Source organism: Leguminivora glycinivorella, chromosome 14 (genome assembly GCF_023078275.1).
Source record: "Leguminivora glycinivorella isolate SPB_JAAS2020 chromosome 14, LegGlyc_1.1, whole genome shotgun sequence".
Lineage (NCBI taxonomy): Eukaryota > Metazoa > Arthropoda > Insecta > Lepidoptera > Tortricidae > Leguminivora > Leguminivora glycinivorella.
In genome coordinates this window covers 17206160-17223491 of record NC_062984.1, presented here as the reverse complement: position 1 = coordinate 17223491, position 17332 = coordinate 17206160, and the positions used below count along the sequence as shown (strand labels likewise).

The window sequence follows — 17332 nt, the reverse complement described above, 5'->3', positions numbered from 1 at the left end:
TCATCATGTATGTATATGTATGTATGTATAAACTCTTTATTGTACAAAACACAAAACACAAATATGACACAGGATAGACAGTACAAAGGCGAACTTATCCCTTTAAGGGATTTCTTCCAGCTAACCTTTGAGTAGGTGAAATGTGATGAAGAATGGTAGACAAATATAGCACTTAGTACAACAGTTTATAGGAAAGCCCATAAAAATATAAAAGAGACTAAAACAAAAAATAATAAAATAAAATTGGAATAAAAGGTACATCAAATATAAAGAATATATAACAATATATATAGTAAATAAATATATATTTATATATAGTATCTATAACTAGTTACAAACAAGTCATCCATGTTCCGATAGCCACAGCTTTTTTAACTGCCCCTTGAGCGAGGCAACGGACTGCGATTTCCTTAAGGACGGAAGCAACTCATTCCAAAGTTGAACCGCTCGCACTGCAAAAGATTTACTATACGCACGGGATTTATGATGAGGTGTTGCCAGTGCAAGATTAGAACTAGAACGTAGACGATGGCCACTACCGTCCGCCATAAATTTAAATTTTTGTGGAAGATAAAGAGGAGACGAAGGATTAAACAGAACATTAAATAGGAGAGAAAGAATATGCAGATCCCTGCGACGGCGGATGGGAAGCCACTTGAGTTGACTGCGAAAGAGGGAAACATGGTCGAATTTCTTTAGCCCGAATATAAATCTTATGCACACGTTCTGGAGGCGTTCAAGTTTGTCAAGCAGTTCCTGTCTTAGATCGAGAAAAGAAATATCGGCATAATCGAGAAGAGGAAGTAAAAGAGACTGAGCCAACATAACCTTAGTCTGATGCGGGAGGAAGTTCTGCAGACGCTTGAGGGAATGTAGAGAGGCAAAAATCTTACGACTTATTTCGGAGACTTGAGGGTCCCATGAAAGCGTTTGGTCCATAACAATACCGAGGTTTTTGACAGTGGAAGAGAACGGAATCGGAGTTCCCTCGAACAATATATCTGGTAGAACCTGGTGAGGCAGTTTGGAAATGGAGTAAGGACTACCAATGATTATTGCTTGCGACTTTGCGGTGTTAACTTTCAGCCCAAACGATGATGCCCATTCACTTATTGCTTCCAAGTCAGAGTTAATTTGGCCTACTAGAGAACTGACGTCGTCAAGGTTGGACGCTGAATATATTTGTAAATCGTCCGCATAAAGGTGATACGAGGATTTCAAACGCTTAGTAATGCTATCAATAAAAATGGAAAATAGTAATGGTGACAGTACACTTCCCTGGGGGACACCGGCCAAAAGTTCAGTCCATTCGGAGACCTTGTCATCAATCCGGACTCGCTGCCGCCTCCCAAAAAGGTAACTACGGAACCAGGACAGAGATATAGGGGAAAAATTAAGATTATTAAGAAACGCAAGAAGTATATCGAAGTCCACCGTATTAAAGGCACTACTAAAGTCCAAAAGAACCAAGATAGTGACCTTTTTATTTTCAATATTATAACGAATATCGTCAGTGACCTTAACCAATGCTGTGACTGTGCTATGCCCGGGGCGGAAACCCGACTGAAGTGGATTAAAAAGGTTATTTTGGTTGAGATGTGAAGTAAGGCGTCGATTAACAAAGTGTTCAATAACCTTGGAGAGAATAGGCAGAATAGAGATAGGACGAAATTCGGAGATAGAAGAAGGGTTGGAGACTTTTGGGAGAGGAATTACACTCGCGAGTTTCCAGATAGAAGGAAACATACCGGACGAAAAGGAAAAATTAATAATATGAGATATGATGGGGGAGATAAAGTCTGCTACGAGCATAATCATATCTAAACTAAGATTATCCTCCCCAACGGCTTTCGTTTTAAGTGACTTGAGAATAGCATGTGTTTCTTCGGGTGAGATATTACCAAGCTCAAAGGTAGTACAGTTTGGGTGCCGGGAGTTAGCTAGAAGAGCTAAAGATTTTTCTTTTGTAGCAGGGTTAAGATTAACGGGCGACGAGCTAAAGTGCAGATTAATATTGTCAAGGTCTGGGACATTCGCAAAATCATTCGGAGCTTTGCCTACCCCGAGGGACTTCAGGAAGCTCCATAACCTAGTGGGGGGACATTCGTCAATTGTTTTATAAATGTACCTACGCCTAGCATCTCTGCAAGCCCTATTGCAGCGGTTTCGTAGCTTAACATAATTTTGATGGTTGGTCTCTGAAGGCTTATGTCTAAGCTTTATTCGAGCGCGATTCCTTTTCGCCATCAGTTCCTTGATGTCCGGGGTAAGCCATGGCGCAGGGAGATGTTTAACACGCATCGGTGTTAAAGGAGCGTGTTTGTCAAAAGCCGCAAGCAACAAACTATTAAAAGTATCTATCTTCAAGTCTACGTCAGGGGCCTCTTCCAAATCCTTCCAACATATCTTATTTAGGTCAGCGAGAAGCGCCTGTCGATCCACATTCTGAAGATTGCGTCGCATAACTATTTTGTGCCGGCGTTTGGGGGGCGAATTTTAAAAGAAGCATAAATAAGGTCATGGTTTGAAAAAGCTGCTGCATTAAATTGGCCATGAAATGATACAAGATTAGGGGAAGAAGTCAAGATTAAATCCAAAAGGGATGGAGGACCGTTGTGAGGGAAATGAGTGGGGCCAAGAGGTAAAATATGAAAATTTAAAGAAGTAGCGAGTTGCTGAAGCTTCACAGTTCGGTGGTCGTTTTTTACTAGGCAGGTATTGAAATCACCCATTACAACGGAATGATCGAATTGCGGGGCAAGAGTTGCTAATTCATTGTCGAGAACGTCAAAGAAGTTAACATTAGAGGAAGGGCTGTAGAAGACTCCTAAGAGTACTTTACTATGATGTAAAGTGACATTAAGAAATAAATATTCCGGCGAGTTGGAATAGGTAGTTGGGGATTGAGAAACCACTTGACAAGAAAAATCACCTCTAATGTATATGGCAACACCACCACCTCGAACTATGTTGTTTCCACCGTTCCTAGTACCCGTCCTGTCATTACGAAATAAACGGTAACCCGGTAATGGATAGAGGAAAGTCAGGGCGAGCACTGAATTATAGTAAAAAGCAAGCGAAGGCCGAGCTACGCATAGGGTCGAAAGCCCGTAGCGTCCAGGCGTATAAGACACTTACAAATAGTGCGATAGGGACGGCCTGATGTTTTATCATTTATCGCGCAACCATGCTCACCTGCCAGGAGGCTAGGCTTCGCAATGCTAAATTTAAGAGCTTGCTTAGGGCTTCAATGTCGTGCTGCGCCTGATCCTACTGGGTCAAGTGCACTGTTAAATGTAAGTGTCATTTAAGTACTATACCGGCATGGGCGATGGTGGAGATGCTCGGGTCGTATATCTCGTCGTCGACCGCCACCACGGCGTAGTCACCAGTCTGCAGCAGTCCGCGGCGCTGCAGCACCATCACGAAGTCTACCAGCGCCACATGCTCTCCCAGGAACACGTACACTGTAAACATGCGTCAATTTAGAGACATCGGGAGGTCATGGGTTCAAATAGCAACTCGTACCAATGAGTTTTTCGTGACGTACGAATTGTTATGGTGAAGGGAAACATCGTGAGGAAACCGGACACATTGATACATTTCTGCACATTGATACATTTCTGTTTCGCCCCAAGATTGATCGGTAGAGAATGCCTAAAGGTGTTAAGTCCGCCTGTTGACCAGAAGGTCAGATTGTAGTCGCTGTCGTAAAAACTAGTGTATAAGCCACATATATTATTGGGATTTCACATTAACATCTGCAAAAGTATACCTATGAGGTCTCTTTAGTTATGGCAAAATGACGGGACATATAATTTTTTTTTATGTGTAATAACCAACCTAGTAATCATAATGTAGTAGTACCTAAATTCTATCAATGGTATGATGAAGAGTGAGCCCAAAATACCTGACTTTCTGAGAGTCGGGTTTCCAATTTCCAATACTTTTTTGAAACGCCCACCACCTACTTATAAAGTCGTAGAAATTGTAAATAATCGCTGCTATCGGTGATGGGAGTATTTTCCCGATTTTAATCGCAGGTAGGTGGTTAGAAATAAAATTACAGGCAAGTATTTTTAAGAGTATATCGGTAAACCTAATTATTGATGCTTTTCCGTTGTGGTCCACGCCGGATATTTAAAAGGTTATTTATATATCCTCAGTAGAGGAGACGTTTTTTGAATGACATTCAGGCGGCGTGGCGGAGACGTCCGTTGCGCGCCGCGAGACACGTGACGCCTGAGTGGGGACGGTCCCTAAGTTGTTAACAAAAACTAACTTACTGTCAGTTTAGTGATATAATGTTATTGTAATTAAGCATAAAATTTCAATAAAAATATTGTTTTTGTGTTAATTACATAAACTGTGAAAAAAGTAATTTTGTATACAGATTTTATGCTTCATTGTCGTCACAAAACTGACAGCGAGTTAATAGGCTAGTTTCCTACATTTAAAATAAAATATTTTATGCAGTGAACGAAATGAAGCACCACATAATTAGAAGAACAATATGGACAGTGGTTTTGTTTAAACATACTTTCTATTTAATGAGTCAAAGAGAAAGATATAAAGCAAATGAATTGACCGTGACGTCACTCCTCAGTATTTCATAGTAATTCCATATTAGCAAATCGTTTTGACAGTTCTTAAAAAGAAGCTGATTTGACTAGTAGGAAATTAGCCTATTTTTGTTAACAACTTACGCTACTTAGGAGGACCCAAATTCTGAAAATGCCCTAATAGGTGACAGAGACCACAGGACTTACCTCTAGTCTTATAGTAGGTTTGGTCCACTATTTTCTCCATGTTGGATATGTTCAAGGGGATGTAGTAAGGAAAAGTGTGCTCGGCCGTCACTGTCATGTCATTGTGCGTTGCCAATTTCTGAGGACAAAACCAAATATAATGAAAAAATGAAAATGAAAATGAAAAATGCTTTATTTAGGTATCAAAGTGTCAGCTTATTACATTTACATGAGATGTATGTTATTTCTAAAAGTACTTATGAATTTATTATAGCATTAATAGTGGACTGTGCTACTTGTGGCGGAATTTAAACATAGCAAACAAGAATACGTTGAGACGCTACAGGAGCGAAAATGATAAAATGGAAAGGGATCCCCTTTCAATTTGGGAATTTTAGTTAAATATACTAAGTGTTATTAACTAGATTTATCGAAATAAAATTGTCCATTCAGAACAACTCAGTTAAAAGATATTGCGAAAAAATCTTTAAAATCGAGGTTCCGCTCTCGACTATTATTTCCCCCTTCAAAACTTCATCAATCGTAACGTAATTTGCGAATCTAAATAACAATGAAATTATCTGTCTCGGACCGTTTAGTTTTTTTGGCTATTATTTACCAAATATCTGGGCAACCGAGCTTCGCTCGGTTCTGTCGTATCCTTGACATGTGTCGCCATCTAGTTCAAAAATGAATAGTACCTACATCGAGCGAAAGAATTCTCAGCCTTAACAACACAACTACTCCACACGAGATGGCGCGCATTTCGCCACAAAAACTCAAATAGTGTATTTTCTATTCGTTTTAGCCTTGACCTGTGTCGCCATCTAGTGTTTGCAATAAATAGTACTTACATCGACCGAAAGAATTCTGTCTTAACAGTACAACTACTGCACACGAGATGGCGCGCGAAGAAAAACGCATGAAAACTCGAAAATTCGCGTTTTCCGGGACCTAAGGATAAGTTAGACCGATTTTTCACCCCCAAAACCCCCACATAACAAATTTCTGCGAAATCGTTAGAGCGGTTTCCGAGATCGTCAGTGTAAATAAATATATATATAAATAAATAAATAAATAAATAAATAAATATACAAGAATTGCTCGTTTAAAAGTATAAGATTTAAATACCACACCTTTTTTTGCGCCATAATCAATAGGCTGTTTTTGGACATTTTTGATGGGCTCTAGAGTCTTTAAAAATAAGAACATCAAAAAAATCAAACACAGATAAAAATAATAATAATCTGTGTTGAAAAAATCAGTGGAGCATCTTCAAAAACCAGGGAGGAAATAGTCGAGAGCGTTTGTATGGAGAATTTACCCCTCCTGTATCGTCTTAAGGGTGCCTTTCTACCAATAATATTTACCAATCAGCTTAGTCGAACCGCTTAGCTTAGCGGTGAGAACGGGTTCGACTGACCTGATTGGTGGATATCAAACGCATCCACGTAGTACATTTCTGGTGGAAAGGCACTTTTGTTTGTCTACATTTCGACGGCTTGCCGGGCGATTTAAAGACTCGAGATTAAAGAAACAAAAATGTTAAATACGGTCTAGAAACATCATAAATCCCTAAGGAGAACGATTTTTCTATATATATATATAACTCGCGCTCCGCCTGATTTCAATTACACATTTACCTGTGGGAGTGTGATGAAAAAATATTTGATAACCGACCATTTTCCATGTTTTAACTATTAACTTGAGTTCCAAATGTGTCCACTGTACAGGTACACGTGTGCCATATATGACTAATGGACACGTATGATACTCTATGTATTAGTTAACCTCTGGAATACCGTTGTCAAAAATTTTCTACTGAATTAATAACCTTCAATCTGTAAATTACAGTTTATATTGTCTGGGACAGATCTTGAACAAGGTGGTTGATGGGTTAAACGCCCCCCAGTCTAAATTGACCTACTAACTGTTTTATTGCGATCCTATGCAAGCAGAAGTTTAATTGTGTATAAGCAAAAAATTCGACTGAATCGTTTATAATATTAAATAACGTCACAGAATAATTTATAATGAGATCGTTTTACCAAATGTAGCTTTCTGGGTGGCTAGCCGAATGGCACAATCGCTCACGAAACGCTCACGAAACGAAGCGCTAGTAGATATCTATCTCTATCGCGCTTGCGTATTGGCGCGACAGAGCCAGCGGCGTATCGCTTTCGTTTGGCGTCGGAGAAATGCCATTCGGCTACGGGGCCTGAAAGCTAAAAATACAAACATTGCAGGAAAGGCCTCTTACCTGTCAAAAGGTACGTTACATGAAAAGTATATTAAGATATAAAGCATTGCCTTTTGTGAAAGTATGCCTTTAATGTTTGAAGAGTTTTCTAATTTACTGTTAATAGGCTACTTGAATTTTTTTAAAGTCTATTTTATATGATTAAGTACTGTCCAATTAACCGAAAAAATATATTTTCATATTTTATTAAGACTTAAAAACAGCAAAAAATATTTTGAAAGTATACTTTTACGTAATCAGACGAAACAACACAGTCCTGTTAATCTATAGATTATCTGTGTATCAGGTCATTCTATTCTAAAACAATTTTTTCTGACTTTTTAAGTATGAAGGCATAAAGTTCAATATGTCAGTGATTGTTTTGACATTCAGTAAGGTTCGAATTCGACGACGTCACTACATCGCTGACAAAGTTTTCAGTGGCCAAAATAAATAAAAAATTATATAGAGAACACATATTTAAAATTAGTAACACAAACAAAACAAACGCCTATTCGAACACGTCACTCACACATACAACAGGTGACTTTCTTAAGTTTTTTATCTATAGTCATCATACGCTTTTAATACCCAAAATCTATAAATATTGTTATTCTATGTCAAATACTACAGAAGACAATCATTTACTGGGCCAAATTCGTTATGAGTCTAGTAGCCTATTTAATACAATCATCAGATTAAGAGAGTGTATGAATGTAGAATAGAAAGTGATATCTGATGACTGTTTTCTGTCACGATGCCTGCACGTATCAAATGTTTCTTTTTGAGCCAGTGGTTGACTGGTAGAGAATGCCTTGAAGTCCACCATTTGTACTTATTTTTTTACGTTCAATTGTGGGTTAAATTGTGGCGTAGGCGAGAGGCTGGCAACCTGTCACTGCAATGTCACAGTTTCGTTTTCTTTCAACCCTTATTTGCCAAGAGTGGCACTGAAGCTTTAGTAGTTTCATGTGTTCTGCCTACCTCTTTATGGAATACAGGCGTGATTGTATGTATGTATGTGTGTATGTAATAAAGTATAAATAAATAATAATCATCATCATCATCACATCAGCCGAAAGACGTCCACTGCTGGACATAGGCCTCCCCCAAAGATTGCCACAATGACCTGTCCTGCGCCACCCGCATCCAGCGGACTCCTGCGACCTTCACCAGGTCATCAGTCCACCTTGCACCTTGCTTAAATAAATAATAATAATAAATAAATAAGTATTTAAAATACATTGACTTTATTCATAAATGCTTATAAAGCTGAAAAAGCTAATATTTTTGGTCTTTATCTTGTGAGAAATTGGATAAAACATAATCTAAGTAACTAATCAAGACCGTTCGTTTTTCTACAGGGGCCATAAAGGGTAAGTTTTTAAACTGAATCTAATTTTGAAATTGGAGAAAAATTGGTAGGTACTCAAAAAAATCTTTTGCCGTTTGGTGTATCGCTTTTTTCGTTTATCGTTGGTGCTTCAAAGTATTTGCCAAAAATATCTCAAACTTAATCAGAAAACAAAAGTGCGACATTTGAAACTACGAAACAAGTAAACTGTCAAGTAACATTTGTGTTAGAAACTTCTTAGTTTAGCTAACAAGTTAAGAACACGCAAAGTTAACTAAACTCCCACAGCTTAAACAAAATAATTTAATGTACATATAATATTCTCGACGGTAGTTTCAAATTGAAGGGTACATGGGAAACAGATGTCTAGTCCACTAAAAATACAATTATTTATTTATTTATTTAACCTTTATTGCACAACATAAAGTACAAATGGCGAACTTAATGTCTTAAGGCATTCTCTACCAGTCAACCATTGGACCAAACAGAAACTTACAATTGGTGCGGAAAATAAAACAGAAATTTAAATAGATATAAGCCACTGTCTAAGTACAATATGCATCATCAATATACATACATAAATAAGTACAATCATATACATACATAAACTAACTAAAAATATATACATACATATACATATATAGTACCCATCTAACCATTACTGTCTAACAACGTTGGTGTCACTGGTGTACTTGCGAGAAGTGTTTACGTAATTGACGTTTAAAGGAAAACTTGCTCTGTGCTTGTCGTATTGAAAGAGGGAGATCGTTCCAAAGACGAATTGCCTGCAGAGCGAAGGAGTTGGACATGAACCCGGTGCGATAGAGGGGGATAGCGAGCTTAAGGCTCCGAGACTATTCTATTCTATTCTATTCTAAATATAACGCGTTAATAAATATAACACTTTTTTTTTCTTTCAAAATCCTTCTACACGAAATCGTGGTTTAAACCTAACCATAAAATTAAAATTTTGAAAAAAACCCCTACCGCGACATAGTGGACCGATTTTTATGAAACATGGCACTCCCGACTAACTCAGCTTTCAAACAAAAAAAAATTAAATCGAAATCGGTTCATCCGTTCGGGAGCTACGATGCTACAGACAGACACACACACAGACAGACAGACAGATAGACAAACAGAGAGACACGTCGTTTTTGCGTCGGGGGTTAAAAACCGCGATGGCTCAAAATATTATCAGTGACTAGACAATACATATTCTTTCCGTGAACCATTCAACTATTCTATAGTTTCTGTTCAAGTAATGGGAATGGGACATGGGAATGGGACTCAGGAATTGTGGGGAAAACGATATAGGGTATATTGGAACGTCATCGATTCCAATGTGAGTATTATATTCTTTGATTCGAATCCTGCGGCTTTCTTTCAATAGAAAAAACACGAAGCAATAACATGTAAAATAAGTACACGTTTACAAAAAAATTACGATTGAACCGAACTCGCCAAACATCTGCTATTTTTATTTAAATTCATATTTTAGATTAATATCCGCACGACACCGGGATGTACATATAAATACTCATATCACAAACGCAATTTCAAATCTAGGTCATTTCATTCAGAGATATACTATTCACGTATCGTGTTCACAGATCCTACAATATTGTAAGGTACCTATAGGAAGGCAATATGAACATAAAGTAAATCCACAAGGGCTTATAACCTACGGTACCACTTCAAGAATATTGAAGTACTTATAAACTTCTGTATTAGTGTATTTTATAAATAATTCCGTTTTTGTTAAAAGTTTTAGGTTCAGTTTTACCCACAGAACACCCCACTAGAAGCCAAATGCAAGCGATATTGTTCGAGACGCAAATCACCAATCCTTGCGGGGTGAGGCGGGCGCGCACGGTGCTGCCATTGGTCGTTTCAAATAATGGCGCGCCTTTATGATTAGCAGTAGGGATGGGAATGGGACATGTCTATTATAGACAATGGTACCGGTACCAGTACTGTGGTGAATTTGTTTTGCAACAAATTATAATATTATAATTAAATTATAATAAGGCCTAGTTACCCTTCGGGTTGGAAGGTCAGATGGCAGTCGCTTTCATAAAACTAGTGCCTACGCCAAATCTTGGTTGTAGTTTCCAAAGCGGACCCCAGGCTCCCATGAGCCGTGGCGAATGCCGATGCCGGGATAACGCAAGGAGGATGATAATTGTGATAGCATCTCAATAAAAATCATTCTAGTAACTAATAACTAAACTGTGCATTTTTACTTACGTTTACTAAGTTAAATAACCAACTAAATATTCTAAACTAATCAATGAACTAAATACCACTACAGACTCTACAGATTCTAGATAATTATTCACTATTACAAATCTGCTTTCTTTTATATTTCATAAAATGGTAGCACATGGTACGAACGGCAGTACGAAGTTCCCGCAACAGACATAAACTAACATGGCCCCATGCCTAGTCGTTTACGTGAAAGGGATAGCATATCACATTGTTAACTCGGTAAAGAGGGATGGACGCGCCTCGGCGCCGCTCAGCACAACCATATTGACCAGTATAAATGAACTCCGCGGACAATAAACAATATTCAACAAAATAATTAATTTGACTTAACTGTGGAATGTTGTTCCATCTTTTTTACATGTAGAAGTGTTAGAAGACTTGCCACACCACTTTATGCTGTAAGAGACCATTGTTTGCAACCAAAATTGATTATTTAAGATTTTTTCCCGAGCGGACACGGACACTGTTAGCGGGTCGTATACTTGGGCGCTACTGATCGGTGTCGCACGCGTTCAAACTTTTATAAACCTGATTTGTCGTATGCTTGGTGACCGCGAGTCGCCCTGTAAGGGCCATCTTGTTGTATTGATCTGTGGTTTTACCCTACTTGTATTTAGGTCAGTTGAATGAAAATATCAGGCATTGCTTAAGCCGAATTATATCGAATACCGTTTTCTGCGAACCAAAGGAAAACTTACTGTTCTTGCCAGGTTTCATTTGGTTAGTTTAAGTAGTTTATAACGTCTGTATTTGGAAAAGGGATATCAACGGGAAATTAAAGTTTTAATGATATTTAATCTACATCCATATCATAAGTTCTCTTTAATAATAGGAGCAAAATAAATGACCTATATTATGAAATCTGTATCTCATAGTGCATCGTAATTTTTGCTTTACGATTTCAGCAACCAAAACTCTAATTATATTTTAGAACATTCCGTTACAAAGAAAGAACCATATTTACGATGATAGAATTCATCGAACAGTCATTTATTTCATTTTATGAAACGAGTGTAGTTTTATGACACGAGCCGAAAGCCGAGCCGCGTTAATAAATATCTATTTTTTTCTCCTTATTGTAATATACTAGGATCCAACATGTTTAAGTACATATCTACATATTGAAAAATTATACTGTAATAAAGTTGCGTCAAACGAGTGCCAGCCAATGTAAATAAAGTTAGATATTAGGCAATCTTCTGAAAATCTCCTTACCCCATCCCTCCAGAAATTCATAAAGCAAACTAATCCTATCAGGTATTTTCCTATTTGAAAGAAAGTTGAACATTTTTATGTAGATACAGATAAACATAAACCCTCTATGATGATTGATGGGTTGAAATTTCGAAAATAATGGACAGCATTATGACAGTTTTGTTACAAATAATTTCTTGTCTGTGATTGTGAGTTATAGCTTCATCATCTTACTAAAATCGATTAGATAATGACTAACAAAAAAGGAGTGTACAAGTTTCTCATGGGTTCGCAACGCGCACGTAACACTCCTTGAGTTGCAGGCGTCCCTAGGTTACGGTGACCGCTTTCCATCAGGCGGACCGTGTTTGCCACCGACGTAGTATTAAAAAAAAAATTTTTTTTCGAACATTTCTAAAAAAAATTACATTATTACTCTACTATCAATCGAAATAGTTAACGTGTCAAAATGAAACGTCAGTTACGCAGCTTTGAATATTCCAGTTTTGCATTAAAAAAACTAAAATAACGTATTGAAAATAAACTGCTAACTAATAAAAGGGGAGGATGATTATATGCAATGAAGTATGTATGGTTACCTAAACCTAAAAGTCTGAGGGAAGATTTGGGGGTAACATAAAGGTTTCTTACAAAAACCTACTATTGTTAAGTCTATGCGCTACGAAACATTCTTTCACAAGAAGTTTTTTTATGAAAAATAAAACATTTGCAACATACAGATTATTTCAATTAAAAACAATCATCTCGAATTATAGTGTCCATTCTTTTCTTTAAGAACTTCAATTAATATTAATATTCATAATTATTATTGTTTTAATTATAAAAACACTTAATAAAAACGATAGCTTTTAATATGAAATTTAGAAATTCGTCGGAGTGGGGTAAATAATTAATAAAAAATCGTTAGCATAAGCTCTCAAGATATTCCGTAATGTGACAGAAATACGGACCGAGTCGTAACATAACATAAGGGTTCTTGTACCTTTTTGGTACGAAACCTTACATATACATTTGAGGACGTTCTGAATTATATATGTTCTCTATGATAATTTAGACAAACCCTTATGTAAAGAAAATACATGGCCGTAAGCCGGGAAGGCTTTAGGGAAGTTTAGGGACTTTGGTAGTTTTGAACTTATCATTCTCGGTCTTTGGAATAATATCGGTCCTTGACTTATAATTGAATCATATCATTGTTCATTACTTACTAGCTTTTGCATACTGAATTCTATTTATGTTAAAATTGAAATAAAAAACAAATAAACCTATAAAAAACATTAAATTATCACAAAAGAATATAAGTATGAACTAAAAACAATAACATTAAAACTAAAGTTAAAACTAAGTAACAAACTACCTACATATAAAAATACTTACCTACAAAAATAACCTAGTTATAGAGAAAATTAATTTGCCCACGACTTTGTTCGCGTGGACTCTTTTTAAGGCCATGCATCGATAAATATTAGAATTTTAGATTCACTGGTGTGCTTAGCCCCGGAAACCTAGAGATCTGATTTTTGGATATGTATATCTTGACTATATGATTGAAATTTTTGTACAGCTCGAAACACGAATGCTTACAATTTTCTCGATAGAAATTTAATCCAAAGTAAGGCCTTAATTTTTCGTTTAACTAACATTGTGAAAAAAATATGCAACTTTAATCAGTCTAACCTACTTTAAAGTGAAGGTTTCCAAATTATCTAGTCTCTCGTAGAAGGAAATATTTTTTATTATCGTATATACAAAGATTTATCATCATTTACGATATCATGAATTCAACAGAAAACGGCCATTTTATGCGGTTTCGTTTCTCTTTCTTTCATACGTCAATCGTATACATGTGTCCTTATTGTCAAAAATGTCAGACGGCCGGCGGGCCTCGAGGAGGCAAGACCTACGTCAAATCGCGCAGCGTTTTTGACAATTTATAATTACGAAAATTTGGACGTAGTTTAGCGAAAAGGATTTATCTCCATAAAATTGCCATTGAAATGAATGACTATTGTTATTGTCAGAAAGTTTAAATTCTATTGGCAATGTTTGTGGGTTAGATCCTTTTCCATAAACTACGTTCATTTTGTATATTTATTATATATACGCATGTGTGCGTATTGCCAAAGCTACGTCAAACTCTATACTATTTGAGTTACAAGATGCTATGAAATTTCGACAGGAACGATAATGTGTCCGTGGCCCTGTGGTACCAGCCATCAGCTAAATATGCTAACTTCTAGGTGATTTTTTTCCATTTTATTTCGAAATTTCTACTTTTTGTTTTTTTTTCTTTCTTATTATACCTACCAAATAAATTATAAAATAAAGAAATTAATATTAATTCATCTTCAAATGAAGAAAACCTTTTCTGAGGGAGCCTAACCTAATGTATACAATGTTGTTTTGTGTGTTGTACATAATTTACACAATTATAAGTGAAATAAAATAAAACAAAAATAAAAAAATACATTCATTGAAAAATAAGAATAGATATTGCAATAAAAAAAATTACAATGTTTAAGTTGGTTGGCCACGCAACGGGATTTGAACCCACAACTCTGGAGTGAAATCCTTGTACATATTGGATTGGACTGGCCCTGCCGGCCTGCTAAAGCTGATGTCCCTTGTTCGAATCCCGCCAAGGGTATTTATTAGTGTGAGGAGTACTTACAGATATTTATTTGGCTCATTTTCTCATTTCATCATCTCCAAGGCCATTTACATAAACGACTCATGGTTTTATACGTACTGATAAGTTGGATGTGTTTCAGTACAATTTTAAAATGTTAAATCTGCCGTTTAGGCTTGGCTATTAAAACATAAGTAATTATGTCGTTCTCTGCTATAATTCTTTGATATTTTCTACTTAGTACGTACTTCGCTATCAAACAACCTGTATGGTCTGTGCAGTGATCTTTCTGTTCTGCGGTTGTCTGTGATTAAAACTCGTTGACGTTGTTATGTCAAAATATTTTCTGTAGCTTATGCTAAAAATACAAAAGATACAAAAACAATGGTATAAGAAAGGGAAAAGACAGACTCCAGGTACATGGTTATTTTTTAAATACATCCAGCAGCGGGGCAGGCAGGGCCCAAGGTGACCGACCTACGCGCCGTGTACAGGAGTACCGCCTTCTGCATCTCACCCCTAGCGAGTGTCGCTCACTTTTGCCTATGAGATCGTTTGCCGAAACGACGATGATCGTCGAATCAACCAAGTATCTCGACCATTTTCGAGAACTGGCGCAGGTAAGTACCTACTTGTAGTACGGTACTTCGCGGTCCACAAGATTGTATGGAAAATACTAACTGCTGGAATTATCCTAGTTATGAGGTCATGTCTGTGCAATGTGCCCGAGTGACTCACCGGGATAGTGTCCGACAAATGTTATTATTATTGTTTATATATAGCTAGACTCAAGCTTAATCCAGAACTGTAAAATAAACCTAAGAATTGGCTTTCTCTTTTTTAGGGTTTCATACCAAACATAGGCACAAAAGGAACCTTTCTGGTGCGGTTCGGCCCGTCTATTTTCTGCGTGTTCGGCAAAATACTCGATGACTCTATGTCTCTTACATAGTTTCTCTTAGTGTGTTTTCACATCATCCGTTCCAATATCGGATGTCGGACCCATCCCATGTCCCGTATATTTACGCCACCATCTTTGATTTTTTTATTTTGAAATCTTTCCTACATCCGATATCGGATCGGATAATGTGAAAACGCACTTACACACTACTTTACTTTTTAAGTAAGTAAATAAGTTAATCTTCTTTATTGCCCCACAAAGATAACAGGTTTACAAATTTAATAACAGAATTACATTGAAAATAAAGGCAGCAACAGGCGGTCTTATCGATGTATGCGATCACTACCAGAATTCCTTATTAGGGTAGCACGAAATAAAGCATAGTTTTGGTATTTCCGATGAACTACAGTATGGATTCTTCAAAAAAGGAGTGTCCTTAGTTTCTAATGGGTCGGCAACGCGCATGTGACACCCCTTGAGTTGCAGGTGTCCATAATTTCCGGTGACCTCTTTTCCTCTTACCTGCCGCCGACGTGGTATAAAAAAAATTGTAAAAGGTAATTTAAATAATATAAGGTACCTAGTTTTAATTATCAATTTTAAAAACTTGTGTTTTTAACCAACTTCCAAATTTCGAGGAGGTTATCATTTATCAATTCGTGTGTAATGTTTGATGTTTGTTACTAAGTAGACAGGTTTCGATTTTTTTTTAGTGTATGTACATATTATTGAAAGCCAGTTCTGATAATTGGATTCTGGAGAAATCGAAAAAACTCCTAAAGTCTGAAAGGCGCATAATATATATATAGTGATTTTTGTGTTTTATTAGAACATCATGCATTTCCATTCAAAACAGTCACATATGGTGAAGTGGAACAGTTTATGATGATCAGAGCGGAACTCTTCAACGACGAATTTAACGAGTTAAGTTTTTTAAGCTCTTTGAGGTTTCAAGTCAGATTTCGATCATGCTGGAGTTTTGGTGATCTCTTTTGGATACCAATCCATGAAAGATCAAGGGAACTTCTCAAATTTGAACGGCACACTTGTAGTGACTTTTGTATTATCACCAAAGTCTCTCTAATGTTTTGGATTATGAATAAGGGCAAGGACTTACATTTGACGAAGTGGAACTGATGATGATCAGAACGGAACTCCTCAAAAACGCATAGCTCGTGTTATGAGATTGATGAAAGGACTGCTGATGATGATCCGATTAGGAGCCCTTCAGTGACACATAGCTCATGTTAGGGATTTGCTCATTTATGCGTTTGTGTGTATGTAAATAAATAAATAAATAATAAATATTGGGGGATACCTTACACAGATCAACCTGGCCCCAAACTAAGCAAAGCTTGTACTATGGGTGCTTGGCGACGACGATATACTTAATTATATAAATATATACATAGAAAACATCCATGACTCAGGAACAAATATCTGTGTTCATTACACAAATAAATGCCCTTATCGGGATTCGAACCCGGGACCGCGGCGTAGCAGGGTCACAACGCGCTAGGCCAGACCGGTCGTCATCATTTCATGTGTCTCTAAACATTAAAGTTTATTATTTCTTCAGTATCGATCGCAGTCGCATGTGCGTTTCGTGTATGAGGTGCCTGGCTCGCTTTTATGTAGTGTTATATAAATCCGGATTTGTGGCTAGGTCCGTGTTATCAAGGTCCGGGTACCCAAGTTTAATATGTCCGGATTCACGGATTCTAAGTACAGTCCAGTTTGCTTTCTACGTACAGTAGAATGGATGCGTTTTTAATTTTATAACAGTGAGGAATGTAAATCATTCTGTAAAGGACGGGTTCGGTACCTCGGCAACTTAGCACTGCCGGGACTACACGAATACACAAGCAGACATTTAGAACGGGTACCTTTTTCTTTTGACAGAGAACAGGTCTTGGTAATCATAACTATCTAGGAGGCAAACGTTAATTAGTTTTCTTACTTTCATTTGATAATC

The 17332-nt window shown here is 37.0% G+C and overlaps 1 protein-coding gene across 1 annotated transcript in view; it reads right to left on the bottom strand.

Annotated features, from left to right (window-relative positions):
* Positions 1-17332, bottom strand: part of LOC125233570 (guanylate cyclase 32E-like) — a 221132-nt gene that overhangs the window by 109721 nt on the left and 94079 nt on the right. The window contains exons 7-8 of the mRNA XM_048139626.1: positions 4770-4887; positions 3321-3467 (exon numbers count right to left, since the gene is read on the bottom strand). Of these exons, the coding sequence (XP_047995583.1) occupies positions 3321-3467; positions 4770-4887 (265 nt within the window). The remainder of the gene's footprint in view (positions 1-3320; positions 3468-4769; positions 4888-17332) is intronic.